At 40.4% G+C, this 13369-nt stretch overlaps 2 protein-coding genes across 3 annotated transcripts; both read left to right on the forward strand.

Annotated features, from left to right (window-relative positions):
- Positions 1-194: 194 nt before the first annotated feature.
- Positions 195-1183, forward strand: LOC308592955 (mas-related G-protein coupled receptor member H-like; the record flags this gene model as incomplete). The annotated part of the gene is made up of 1 exon (XM_081205050.1): positions 195-1183. The coding sequence occupies exon 1, from the start codon at positions 221-223 to the stop codon at positions 1181-1183; it is 963 nt and encodes a 320-aa protein (XP_081061176.1). The 5' UTR covers positions 195-220.
- A 2900-nt stretch (positions 1184-4083) lies between these two features.
- LOC308592896 (mas-related G-protein coupled receptor member H-like) lies at positions 4084-13369 on the forward strand. 2 transcript variants are annotated; one of them, XM_081204927.1, is made up of 3 exons: positions 4084-4223; positions 10642-10707; positions 12107-13369. In XM_081204927.1, the coding sequence occupies exons 1-3, from the start codon at positions 4196-4198 to the stop codon at positions 13129-13131; spliced, it is 1119 nt and encodes a 372-aa protein (XP_081061053.1). In that variant the 5' UTR covers positions 4084-4195; the 3' UTR covers positions 13132-13369. The 2 variants fall into 2 exon arrangements, with proteins under 2 accessions (XP_081061053.1, XP_081061054.1); XM_081204928.1 differs by lacking the exon at positions 10642-10707.

Consider the following 13369-nt stretch of genomic DNA (forward strand, 5'->3'; position numbering starts at 1 on the left):
TAGCTGCAAGCCCCACTGGCCCCGTTACCTGGCAATTAAAGAGCAAGTCATGTCACCTTAACCACCCACTCCAAAATAGCTACAAAGTATGAAAGATTAATCTCCAAAGCTTTAGCTTTTTTATTTGCTTATTTCCGTTAGTAAAGATTAATTCTACTGTTCTCTAAATTCTTCCAGCAGGAAAACAACGGACAAAGTAGAAAAGCAAAGATTGATCACGATGATCAATTACACCCTCCCATCACTGTCCCCAATGAATGCTGGAGAGGAATATTACAGAACGGACAATGGAACTGTTCTCTCTAACAATAGCTACACTGGTAATCATTCAGGATTGACATTAGGACAGTATATGTATATATATATTTGCTTTTTAATCAGCATTTTGGGACTTTGGTGGAATGGGACTGTCATCTGGCTGCTTGGCTTCTGCATTAAGAGGACTCCTTTCACCACTTACATCCTGAACCTCTCCATGGCTGACTTTGGTTTGCTGACAGTTAATCTTATTTTGTATATATTGTCCCTGTTAGAAGTATCTGTCCTCAAACACCTTCTAGTATACATTCTTATTCTCATGTTCCTATTCTACGGCACGGGTCAATTTCTGCTGACAGCCATCAGCATTGACAGGTGTGTGGCTGTCCTTTTCCCACTTTGGCATCGATGCCACCGACCACCAAATATGTCCACCGCTGTTTGTGCCTCAATATGGGTACTTTCTTCTATTTTCCCTGCAATTGACTTCACTCTCCTTCTGGCTGATTTAAATGTTTCTAACATACTGGGCATTCATCTTATTGTGAATGGCTTCCTCTGCCTCCCACTCATGACTGTCGCCACTCTGATCCTTTTTGTCAGGGTCTGCTTTAAATCACACCAGAGGAGGAGGGGAAAACTTCTAATTATTGTCCTGCTTGCTCTCTTCTTCTTCATCATTTTTTCTTTTCCACTCAATGCCGTTTTCATCACTATTTATGTTCTTGATTCAGAACCTCCTTCTTTCTTAGAATATGCCTCCATACTCACCTGTGTGAATAGCTGTATTAACCCTTTGATTTATTTCCTGGTTGGAAGACAGAAGAGAGGCAGGTGTACGCAGAGCATGAAAGCCACATTCCAGATTGTTTTCAAAGAGGATGAAAACCCTACAGAGCCAATGGAGATCTCTTTGGAAACTTAGTTATGATGGCTCAAAAATATTTCCAAAATATGTCTTTATCATTGTGATTCCGATGACACAATCTAGTTCCCAATTTACAAACTTGTGCTCAATGCTGGCTATTGACTTCAGAGTGTGCATAGAATTTCAGTCTTGAACAGATGGATGGACTTGACAAACTTCTTCTTATTATTATTATTTTATAAATCTAGATAGTATATGACTATGAAGGAAGCCTGGGTCCATTGATGGGAAAAGCATTTAATGTATTCAGGGAGCCCTGAGCTTGAGTTTGGAGCTGCTGGGGAAAGTTGCAGGCTGGGGTGGGAAAGTCGATTTGGCTGGCAGAAGGGAACCTCTACACACACATTGAATCCCTTATGCATCAGCATTTTTTATTTCAGTACAGAACCTCCCTAGATTCTATATTATGAAAACTTTTGTGAGTGCCTGAACAGCTGTGTTAACCCTTTGATTTATTTCCCTGTTGGAAGACATTGGAGATTATAAAGGTGTTCGTGATTTTTAAAGAGTGGCAAAAAATAATTACATTTATCTGGCAAGGAAAGAAACCAAGAATAAAATTTAAATTAATTACAGATACCAAAGAAAGAGGAGGTTTCTCTCTACCAGATTTGAAAGTGTATTACGAAGCTTCTTACCTTTGTTGCTTAAGGGATTGGATATTGTTAAAAAAATACAGATCTATTAGATCTGGAAGGATTTGATAATAGATTTGGGTGGCACACATATTAATGGTATGAGCAGGCAAAAGTCCATAAAGATTTTCTGAACCACATAATTCAAAAATCAATATATGATGTGTTGAATAGATATAAGATTTAATAGAATGTAAAACACCATGGTGGCTGTTGTCGTTAGAGGCAACAACTATAAAAAAGTTAAATATGGGGGGGAATGGGCCACCTATGGAGATTTGGTGATGGAGATGGATAACCAGTAGAAACTAAAACCTTATGAGGAAATAAAAAAACCTGGTAAATGATTGGCTGCATTATCATGAAATAAATGAAGTGCTTAAAGAAGACAACAAGAAAAATGGATGTGAATATATAAGATCTATGTTTGAATTGGAATTTCTAAGTAATAAAGAAAAAATGTTGTCAAAAATGTAAAAGTTACTTTTGGAATGGCATACAAAAGATGAAGAAGCTAAATCTGTAATGAGACATTTGGGCAAGGATATTGGGCATAACATACTTTTAGAAGATTGGGAAAAATTGTGAAAAGATGAAATAAATTTTACTGCATGCAGTTTGCTGAAATAAAATGTAATGAAAATGATGTACAGTGGTACCTCGGGTTACATATGCTTCAGGTTACATACACTTCAGGTTACAGACTCCGCTAACTCAGAAATAGTACCCGAGGTTAAGAACTTTGCTTCAGGATGAGAACAGAAATCATGCTCCGGCGGCGTGGCGGCAGCAGGAGGCCCCATTAGCTAAAGTGGTGCTTCAGGTTCAGAACAGTTTCAGGTTAAGAACGTACCTCCGGAACGAATTAAGTACTTAACCTGAGGTACCACTGTATAGATGGTATTTAACGCCAGTGAAACTAGAAAAAATGTATGGACAAATAACCAATGTTGGAAAAGTAAAGAAAAAGATGGTACCTTTTATCATATGTGGTGGGTGTATAAGGAGGTGAAGGCTTTCTGGGAAATGATATATAATGAACTTTAAAAAATGTTGAAATATACATTTTTTAAAAAAAACAACAACCAGAAGCCTTCTTAATAGGTATTGTAGGTAGAGAAATGCATGAGCAAGATAAAACATTGTTTTTATATGCAACAACTGCAGCAAGAATATTATTAGCCCAAAGATGGAAACAAGAAGAGATACCAACAAAAGAATGGGCACTTTTCAAGTGGGATATGGTGACTTATAGCAACAGCGGACATTTGTGCAAAGCAGGGATGGAGGGAACTGAGAGGGGGGGAAGTGGCAATTTTAAATAAAGCAGCAGTTTGAGTTAAATACCTTCAAGCAATGGTATATTTAAGGATGCTGCATCCTTGGGGGAATCTGATATGAGGAAAGTGGAGGTTTTAAGAAATGGCAGAGTTTTGAGTCATTAGTAGGGGGTGACATGTGGCAGTGGGGAAAATCTACAGGAAATCACCACTTTCCAGAAGAAACGTCTCATGGCTCTTATGTTACTGTATCCACTGGCTGCAATATTCCCTGTGTTTTTGTACTTTTTGGTATATACATTATTATGTTAACCAAATTGAGCATGGAAAGATTGAAGCATAAGGTAAAGGTAAAGGGACCCCTGACCATTAGGCCCAGTCGTGGCTGACTCTGGGGTTGCAGCGCTCATCTCGCTTTATTGGCCAAGGGAGCCGGCGTACAGCTTCCGGGTCATGTGGCCAGCATGACTAAGCCACTTCTGGCAAACCAGAGCAGCACACGGAAACACCGTTTACCTTCCCACTGGAGCAGTACCTATTTATCTACTTGCACTTGGACGTGCTTTCAAACTGCTAGGTTGGCAGGAGCAGGGACCGAACAATGGGAACTCACCCCGTCACAGGGATTCTAATCACGACCTTCTGATTGGCAAGTCCTAGGCTCTGTGGTTTAACCCACAGTGCCACCTGCGTCCCAGATAGAAGCATACTATGCTATTAATCAATAAATGAATATCGCTCGATGCAGGCACAGAGTTGTTAACTGCTTCCCGCTCCCCGATGACTAAGAAACCGCCTTTTAACAAGAGTACTTTCTACAACAGTGAGAATTAAGGCGGCAGCAAACTCTTCCTAATTTCACTGACGGCTATCTTGATCACCAGTAAAGAAACAGTTTCTTCTTGTCACAAGATGTTGGCAAACCGATTAAGCGCAGATGAAGAGGAGAGGATAATTTACAGGACATCTTGAAGTCAGCTGGGTCAGTCTTACAAGTTTTCATTGTGACTTGGGGATTGCATTGATTCCTGCAAATCCTTTGATTGCCTACTTTCTCCACCAAAGAACGCTCTTACTCCTGCTTCCTCCTGCTCATGATATCTGAGCCACAGATTCTCACAGGTATGTGAACATATTTCATCTGCAAGGGTGGCAGGAGTTATAGGGATCCCAGGTGGCAGGACTACGACAGAATGAGTTCTGGAGATCTCAGCGCCTGATAGACTTAGTAGCTTCAGGTCCAACACTAAGGCTTTGAATGTCCCTTCCAAAACCCTACTGATGTTTGTCCCCAATCAACAGCAAATACAGTGGTTCCTCGGGTTACATACGGTTCAGGTTACAGACTCCGCTAACCCAGAAATAGTGCTTCAGGTTAAGAACTTTGCTTCAGGATAAGAACAGAAATTGGTCTCCAGTAGTGTGGCAGTAGCAGGAGGCACCAATAGCTAAAGTGGTGCTTCAGGTTCAGAACAGTTTCAGGTTAAGAATGAACCTCCGGAATGAATTAAGTACTTAACCCGAGGTACCACTGTAGCAGGTTTTCATGGGAATAAGCAATGGCACAAAAGAATCACCTCTCATATCCTTGCATAGAAATCACAGTTCAAATGGAAGTGTGGATTTTGTATCCAAAATCTGAGGCTGAGTGGTTTGCATGCAAAAGATTCCAGATTCAGTCTCTATCAGGTAGGGCTGGGAATGACACTGTCTGAAATGTGAGGATCTATTACCAGTCTTTTGAGGATGCTTTCCCTACCTCAGTAGGTATTACTAAACTAGCTCAACAAATGATCCAAATTGGTGTAAGCCAACTTCCTAACTAAGTCAATATCAACACACTTAATAAGTCACAACCAAGTGCCTTGATTTCAGTGGGTCAATTCAGAGTATGGCTTAATCAAATAGCATCCAAAGTATTGGGTTACACATATATCCATCCATGTCATTAGGGAAACATCAAATGGCAGAGTTCCTGGCAGAGCCTTAGCTGTGGATAATTATAAATGTGCCTGACTCTATGTACAAATTCAGCTGAATGTGCAGTCACCGTAAAGATCTGCTTTTACAATCCTGCCCCCTCCTATGCAGTTATATGCATGGTCTTTTAGGGGAAGAGGACTAATATGACACATCATCATATATTCAATTAAATAAGTTCATCCAGTTTAATGTCCCTCAGGAACCCTTCCTCCAAAGATCTTCCCCTGCTCATAAATCAAAAGAAAATTGAGACGTTCCTTGACTGATGTCAGTCAATCGCATATGCCCAACTATTGTAGCTGCACCTCTTGTTTCTTTTTTAAAATTATTTTTATCAGCAATTTCAGCATAACAAATTATCACACCATATAACTGCATACATTATTTCCCCCCTCCCTTCCATCCCTCCCTCCACTCCCCCACTAAAGTCCTCCCTCAGCTCCTCTTTCTGATTTCTCAGCACATATTATTCTCTGAACGTTATAAAATTTTACATATCCTTACATTATCTGTCTAACATGTTATCAACCAATAAATTTGTGTATGTTTATTCAAAACCTGCCAAGAAGTCCAGTCTTTTGTCTTTTTAAATAATTTGTAAAAAAGCTCCCATTCTTCCTTAAAGCCACACTTGTCCTTGTCCTGCAATTTACATGTCAGTTTACCCAACTCTGCATATCTCATCAGTTTTTCTCGCCACTGTTCTTTCATTGGGATTTACTCATTCTTCCATCCTTGTGCTATCAAGACTCTTGCTGCTGTTGTAGCATACATAAATTAATTCTTTATATTTTTTGGCAGGTCTTGTGCTACAATCCCTAACAAAAATGCTTCTGGTTTCTTTACAAATGTCGTTTTAAACGTCCCCCCCCCCCAATTCATTGTATATCATTTCCTTTTTTAAAAAAAATTCTCTACATTCCCACCACATATGATAAAAAGTCCCTTCTTTTTCTTTACATTTCCAACATATATTTGACCCGGTTTCGTACATTTTTACGATCTGCACTGGTGTAATATACCATCTATACATCATTTTCATATAATTTTCTTTAGAGACAACAATCTGTAAATTTCAAGTTTACCTTCCACAATTTTTCCCAGTCCTCAAATTGTATATTATGTCCTATATCCTGTGGCCATTTGATCATAACCGATTTGACCTCCTCATCTTTTGTTTCCTATTCTATCAAAATACTATATGCTTTCTTTAGCAGCTTCACTTTTCTTCAATAACTTCCTTTTGAAATCTAGAAGTTGTGTAACTAAACCCTGTCTTATTTTCTTCCTTGTGCATCTCATGTAGTTGTCTGTAATGTGCTCTGGCCATTACTGATATGGAAGACCACATGTGACTGTCCTATCTACTTGTTGCATTATGTCCAGATGGCATTCACATAGTGAGCATAAAAGAAGCCTGTTGGAATGCAGAAAACGAGTGGGACAAGGTTGACTACAGGTATAAACTTTACAGAAGGATGACCATGTTAAAAACCCCAAAAGGCACAGATGAAACATTCCCAGTATTTTTGTACTCTTTTTTATACATCCGTTTTGATTCATTAACCAAACTGAGCATGGAAATATAGAAGCATGGTATGATTTTAATCAATAAATGAATTTCACTTGATTAAGTCACAGAGCCATTAGCTGGTTCTCCCTTCCCTACCACTTGCAAACTAACTTTTCCCAGTAATTTCTTTCTGCAAAACTGAGACTTTTAGAGTGTAATCTCCACTTTAATTTCAGCAAACAGAACTCTGACACCATCAACATCACTTTATGTATTAATTTTGTTAGTATCTTAGCTCACAGTCAGAGGTACCTGGCCTCCCCCGAGGCAATTGAGTGAGATACTGTGTTTACCTTCCGTCTGCAACTGCCGGCAGGCTAGGTAAACAAACCGGCGATTCTTCTCATTAGACGTGAGATAGAACACACCCTCTGCTTCTCTCGGCTTCTCTCCCTCCCTGCATTCCCCCAGGGAGGGGAAATGAAACAGACAGGAGTCCTTTTTACATGTTTTATTCCTGTCACTCAGCAGTACATAGAAATGCGACTGCTCCCTTCAGACTCCATCAGAAGAGACACAGACTCCTCCCCTGTACTTCCAGCACAGGTCATATGACACACTGAGCTAACATCCGGTGCTCAGTACAGAGAATAGGCTCCACCTTTTCTCCAGCAGTACATCTGCAAAACATAACATCCTGTTTTGCATTCCAGCCATCTGGAGCTGGCTTTTGCCTTGGTGCTTTTTCCCAACAAATTTATCTATTTATTTATGATTTCTTTTTTTAAACATGATTTTTATTGAGTTTTCCAAAATTACATTTTGCATAAATTACACAAACTTCCTAACTACCATGTTACTCAAAGGAAGTATCGACCTCCCTCCCTGGATCCTGCCACCTGAGGTGGTCTCCTCAGCTTGCCTTGTGGGCAAGGCAATCCTGCGCCCGTCTAGAAGGACTCTTCACGGCATCAAAGTTTGCTTTTAATGACACTCAGATTGTGCCTCTAAACATGAGTTGGTCTTTGCCAATGCAGATGTTTGCCTCTGCCCAGTCTGTGGAATAGCAAGGATTCAAAGTCCAGCATTGCATACTTAACTGGATGTGATCTTTGCAGAGTCTTGCACTGCTAGAATTCCATATGTCTGTTGCAAAGTCTCACTGAGAGAATTTGACGATGGTGGTGAAGGAACATATCTGGTTTAGTGGCTTCCTTTAGAAAGCAGGAACAGAATTATGGACTAGATCTACCTCTGTTCTGCTCCAGAAAAGCTCTTCTTTTGTCATCAGGGACATAAGAAAGGAAAAACAAGTGTGGTTGCTTCCAGATGTTTTGGGCTAGAACCCCATATGCCAGACTGTTGTAGCCTCAACAGCTGAATGGCTGACACCACGGATACTACTAACTACTTTTAGCAGAGGTGAATGATTTGGAAACAGAATTTTGAATCAATAAGAGGACAGAGGAGTGAATGAAGAGCTCCGTCCAGAGCAGAAAAAGTCGGTGTAGCCAAGTCAGGAGATGACCAGATGGTGAACTAAGTTTCAGCACTGGAGTTGGAGAAGAATGTAGGGCTTGTTTTCATGTTGTGCCAGAGGAAAAAACATAACTGATGGAACATGCAAAACCAAGTGAAGAAAAGAATGCAAAATAAAGCCCCATCCTTCATGTTGCCTTCTCTGTTGATGCTATCAGGACACACCATAAGAAGGGAACAGCTGGAGAAGGCCAAAGAACCATCCATCCCGGCAACCTTTTCTCACAGTGGTCAAACAGATGTTTATGGGAAGCTTACAAGCAGGACCTGAGCACAACAGCTTTCCCCCCCAGTTCTGATTTTCAGCAACTGGACTTCAGAGGCATACTGCCCCACACACAGGAGGCAGAATATTGCTGGAAAAAAGGTTTTGTATCCCTACTGTACCATCATCCTGCTCTTTCCAGCCCATTAGCTGGGCTTTCTTTCCCCGAGTGTTTTGGAAATCTCCCGCGTGGGGAGCAAAGTGCTTCCCAGTGCTTAAAACTTACTTGGAGGCTTTTGAAGTGTAATGGAGCCTTTCAAAGCACTTTTGTATATTTTACAAAGGGAGCTGTTAGTGTGCATGATCACAATCCCCTAAAGACTATATTGACAACCCAGTGACAATCGTTTTTCACTTATCACATGACAATGGCAAACAGATTAAGCATAAATGAAGGCAAACAGGCACATTCCAGCACATCTTGTCATGAGCTCTTAAATGCATTGAATGTTTCCTCAAGACTTGGGAGTTGCATTGGTGTCTGCAAATCTTCTGGTTCCAGTACAGGATTACTTACTTCTGGTTCTCTCTCTATCTCAATATCTGATCCAACGTTAGTCACAGGTAAGCGAAAAGCTCATGTTAGAAATTCTTTGCTTCCAAGAGCAGAAAAAGGAGTAATTACTGTGGCAGAATTAATTTTTAATTTATTATTATTATTATTATTATTATTATTATTATTATTATTATTATTAAAATGCACAGCTTCGATCGCTGGGGTTAAAAGGTTCAAAGATAACACAGCTGTGAAAGATTCTGTATGAGGTTTTAGGAACAGAAAAGTATAGGAAGCTGCCTTCTAAAATTCAGTCCATTTATTTATTTACACCCACCTTTTCTCCAAGGAGTTCAAGGTGGTGTACATGGTTTGTCTTGCTCCTCCTTTTATCCTCACAACCAACCTGTGAGATAGGTCAGGTTGACTCTGGTCCGAGGTTATCCAGTGAGTTTTATGTCTGTGCGGGAATTTGAAGGCTGGTCTCCCAGATCTTACTCCGAAAACTTCAAAAGGGAGCATCCCAGAATGAATGGGCAGAGACTGTGTGTTCACACCTGTACATCTGAATGGCTCCAAAAGTGATGGCTGTGTGGAGGTCACAGACAGGATCTGCTTTGACAAATATACTTTCCCTCCTATGCACTCACTGAATGCATGACGGGTGAAGAGGGGGGCTAATATAAGGGATATGCTCAAGTATATAATTTATTTCTCCCTCACTGAAGCAGTTCTGTTTAGTACAACATCAGCCTCAGTGCACTCCCTGTCCTACTGGAACAGGCAAAACAGAAATGGGGAACACAGAACAAAATGAAAAAAGTGGTGAAACTGGTTTACTGAGATAAGCAAGAGATGGCTAGAGCTATTCATTTTAAATAAAAGAAATATGAGATAGGCCTTTATTGCTGCCAATTGCCTGCTTATGTCCACTTTTTTACAGTAAAATGAATACCTCTAGCAGTCTCTTGCTTATCTCAGTAAACCAGTTTCACCACTTTTTTCAGAGTGGTGACTTCAGAGGCGTATTGTCCCACACACAGGACGCAGAATATAAATTGATCATCCATTGATGTGTTCAGTCCTCTTTTAAAGTCATCCCGGTTGGTAGCCATGAGTATATACTTTGGGAGCAGATTGCACGGTTTATGTATCTACTTTTCAGAGAAGCATTTTCTTTTGCCTCTCTTAAATTGTCCAGCATTCAGATGCACTAGATGGCCCTGAATTCTAGTATTATAGGAGAGTAAGAAAAATAATAATATGGCATTATAAATTATTATTATTATTATTATTAAAATTTGTATACTACCCTATACTCACCTATACCACCCTAAGTTCTTACTTTTGCTATAATATTGCATGCTTTTAGTGCTTTTTGGTACCTCCATAATTCCAGTTTCAGCATGAAAATTTAGAAGCTTTTTATGATTCTATTCAATAAATGCATTTCACCTGATCAATTCAGAGTCATTTTTCCCCTACTACTTGCAAGCCCACTTTTTGCAAGAGTAGTATTCTAGGGTATTGCAAAAAATAATCTCCTCCTAAATTTGCAGGTGATTGTATTGGCAATCCAGTGAGAATCGTTTTTGTCTTGTCACTGGCAAACTGATTAAGCATAAATGAAGGCAAATGGGCACATTGCTGTACATCTTGCACTGAGCTTTTAAATGCATTGAATGTTTCCTCAAGACTTGGGAGTTGCATTGATGTCTGCAAATCTTCTGGTTGTTTATTCCAGCACAGGAATATCTACTGCTGGTTCTTTCTCTCTCCATCATGATATCTGATCCAATGTTTGTCACAGGTAAGCAAAAAGCTCAAGTTAGAAATTCTTGCCTGCTTATTTCCACTTTTTACAATAAAATGAATACCTCTAGCCATCTCTTGCTTATCTCAGTAAACCAGTTTCATCTTGTTCCATGTTCCCCATTTCTGTTTTGCCTTTTCCAGTAGGACAGGGAGTGCACTGAGCCTGATGTTGTACTAAATCAAGCACTGAGAATCTCCAAACCCATGGACGAATTTAGTCCTAGCCAGGTTCATAATTTGGCCAGTGAAACTGCAAAGGAACAACCCGGAGCCTTGGAGCAAGCTCCCCGTTGTTCATTGGCAAGTGGAGATGGCTCCAATGAATGACCCAAACATCTTTGTACCTCTATCAACTAGGGGTGGGGAACCTCCAGCCGATGGGCCAAATATGGCCTGTCAACCTTCTGCATTTAAATAATAATAATAATAATAATTTATTTATTTATTTATTTATTTATTTATTTATTTATTTATATCCCGCCCTCCCTGGCCAAAGCTCGGCTCAGAGTGGCTAACAACAGGAAAAATAGCACAGTTTACATAAAATCACAGCTAATTAATTAAAATACATTCTAAAATCAATTCAGAATCAAATTAATGACAACCATTGGGCTAGAGTTCTGTGAGGATTACAGAAAGAGGGAGGGGGTCAGATTGTGCTTTGGCCAAAGGCCTGGTGGTACAGCTCTGTCTTGAAGGCCCTGCGGAAAGATGTCAACTCCCGCAGGGCGCTAGTCTCTTGTGACAGAGCGTTCCACCAGATCGGGGCCACGGCTGAAAAAGCCCTATCTCTGGTTGAGGCCACCCTAACCTCCAAGATGTTCTTATCTAAAGACCGTAAGGTCCTCTGTGGGAAATACCAGGAGAGGCAGTCCCGTAGGTACGAGGGTCCTAGTTTCTGTGAGGAAGAAAAGGTAGAGCTTGACCAAAATGGGCTTAACTAACCATGCCTGCAAAGGCCCCTTTTGTAAATTCTGAGGCACCTGAGAACACGTGTGATGTCAGGTGACTGACAGGTGGACTAACAGCACCCCATCCCTTGTGCTCTGCAGGACAGAGATGGGAGAGAAATAATTTCAGAAGCCATGTGGCAGTATAGCTTTCAACTGGATTAAAAATGTCCTAATCTTCCGCATCCTCGTGTGCGGGGGGCTATAGGGCATGAGGCTCGCACCACTCCTCTTCATCCAGCCACGCCCTGACATTAGGTTTGTTACTGAAGAGGTAGCCTGAACTCGAGATGAAACAGATGAGCCATTTCACCTTAAAAATTAACTCTCGTATTAGGAATTAACTCAAGAATTAACTCACAAAGACATGGAAGAGTAGGCTGAAAAGCTTTAGTTTCATCTTTATTCATTAACAAAGACTAATTCCACCCTTTTCACCCCCAGCAGACATATCTACACAAGAAGCGCAACAGCAACGACTGAGTACAATGGCCAGTTTCAGCCCAATGCCCCTGTCTCCTTTCAGTGCTAAAGAAGACTATTATGAAGAAGACAATGCAACTTCCTTCTCCAACAATAGTAGTTATGATTATCCAGAATGGAATTTGGATATTCACCCAAATATATATATATTGTCTATACTCACAATTTTATTTTGCATTTTGGGGCTTTTGGGGAATGGGACTGTTGTCTGGCTGCTTAGCTTCTGCATTAAGAGGAACTCTTTCACCATTTACATCCTGAACCTCTCTGTTGCGGACTTGGGTGTAGTCACAGCTAACTTTTTTATGGAAATGATTTTGTTTGCAACAGGAAACTATTATGGACCTCTGTATGATTTTCTACAATATGTCTTTCAATTAATGTACAGTGCTGGTCAATATCTACTGACAGCCATCAGCATTGACAGGTGTGTGTCAGTCCTCTTCCCAATTTGGCATCGATGCCACCGGCCAGCAAATTTGTCCACCACTTTGTGTTCCATAATATGGGTACTTTCTAGCCTTCTCTGTGGAATTAACTTCGCCCTCCGCCTGACTGAAAATGTGAACAGTTATACCATGAAACGTTACCAGTATACTGTGAATGGCATCCTTTGCCTCTTGCTCATGACTATCTCAACTCTAATTCTCTGCCTCAAGGTCTCCTTCAAATCGCAACAGCGAAGGCGGGGTAAAACTCAAATAGCCATCTTGCTTGCTCTTCTTTTCTTCATCATTTTTTCGTTTCCACTGAATGCCTATTACATCAGCCCTTATGTTTTTGATTCAGCCTCTCACTTTTCTTCAATTTATGTCTACTTATTTGCCTGCCTGAACAGCAGTGTTAACCCTTTGATCTATTTCCTGGTTGGCAGGCAGAAGAGAGGCAGACATAGGAAGAGCATGAAAGCCATACTTCAGAATGTTTTCAAGGAAGAGGAAAGCTCAACAGAGGAAGCAGAGATCTCTGTTGAAACGAAGTGCTGATGGTCCCAAAAGATCATCACTTTTATCTAGTTTATACTATGACATCCTAGATTCTACTAAGCAAATGTTCATAACTTCAGGTTGCATTTCTTGTAGCCTACTTAATTTGTATTCAATATTCATGTCTTGCTTGTGCTTATACAGGTGAGGTTGCAGTCTTTTCCTGTGATTGAAGACAGTTCTGAAAGCATTTGGCACAAACTCCACTAGTATGGCCAAAATTATTTTGACTTGGATT

The sequence above is a fragment of the Podarcis bocagei genome (assembly GCF_964188305.1).
Source record: "Podarcis bocagei genome assembly, chromosome: 8".
Lineage (NCBI taxonomy): Eukaryota > Metazoa > Chordata > Lepidosauria > Squamata > Lacertidae > Podarcis > Podarcis bocagei.

What these genes read in the sequence shown, in the direction of transcription:
- LOC308592896 (XM_081204927.1), top strand. Translation starts at nt 4,196, where the DNA reads ATGATATCTGAGCCACAGATTCTCACAG. An exon ending in TGAGCCACAGATTCTCACAG is followed by an intron (nt 4,224 to 10,641) that starts GTATGTGAACAT and finishes TGTTTATTCCAG; the next exon opens with CACAGGAATATCTACTGCTG. An exon ending in TGATCCAATGTTTGTCACAG is followed by an intron (nt 10,708 to 12,106) that starts GTAAGCAAAAAG and finishes TTTCACCCCCAG; the next exon opens with CAGACATATCTACACAAGAA.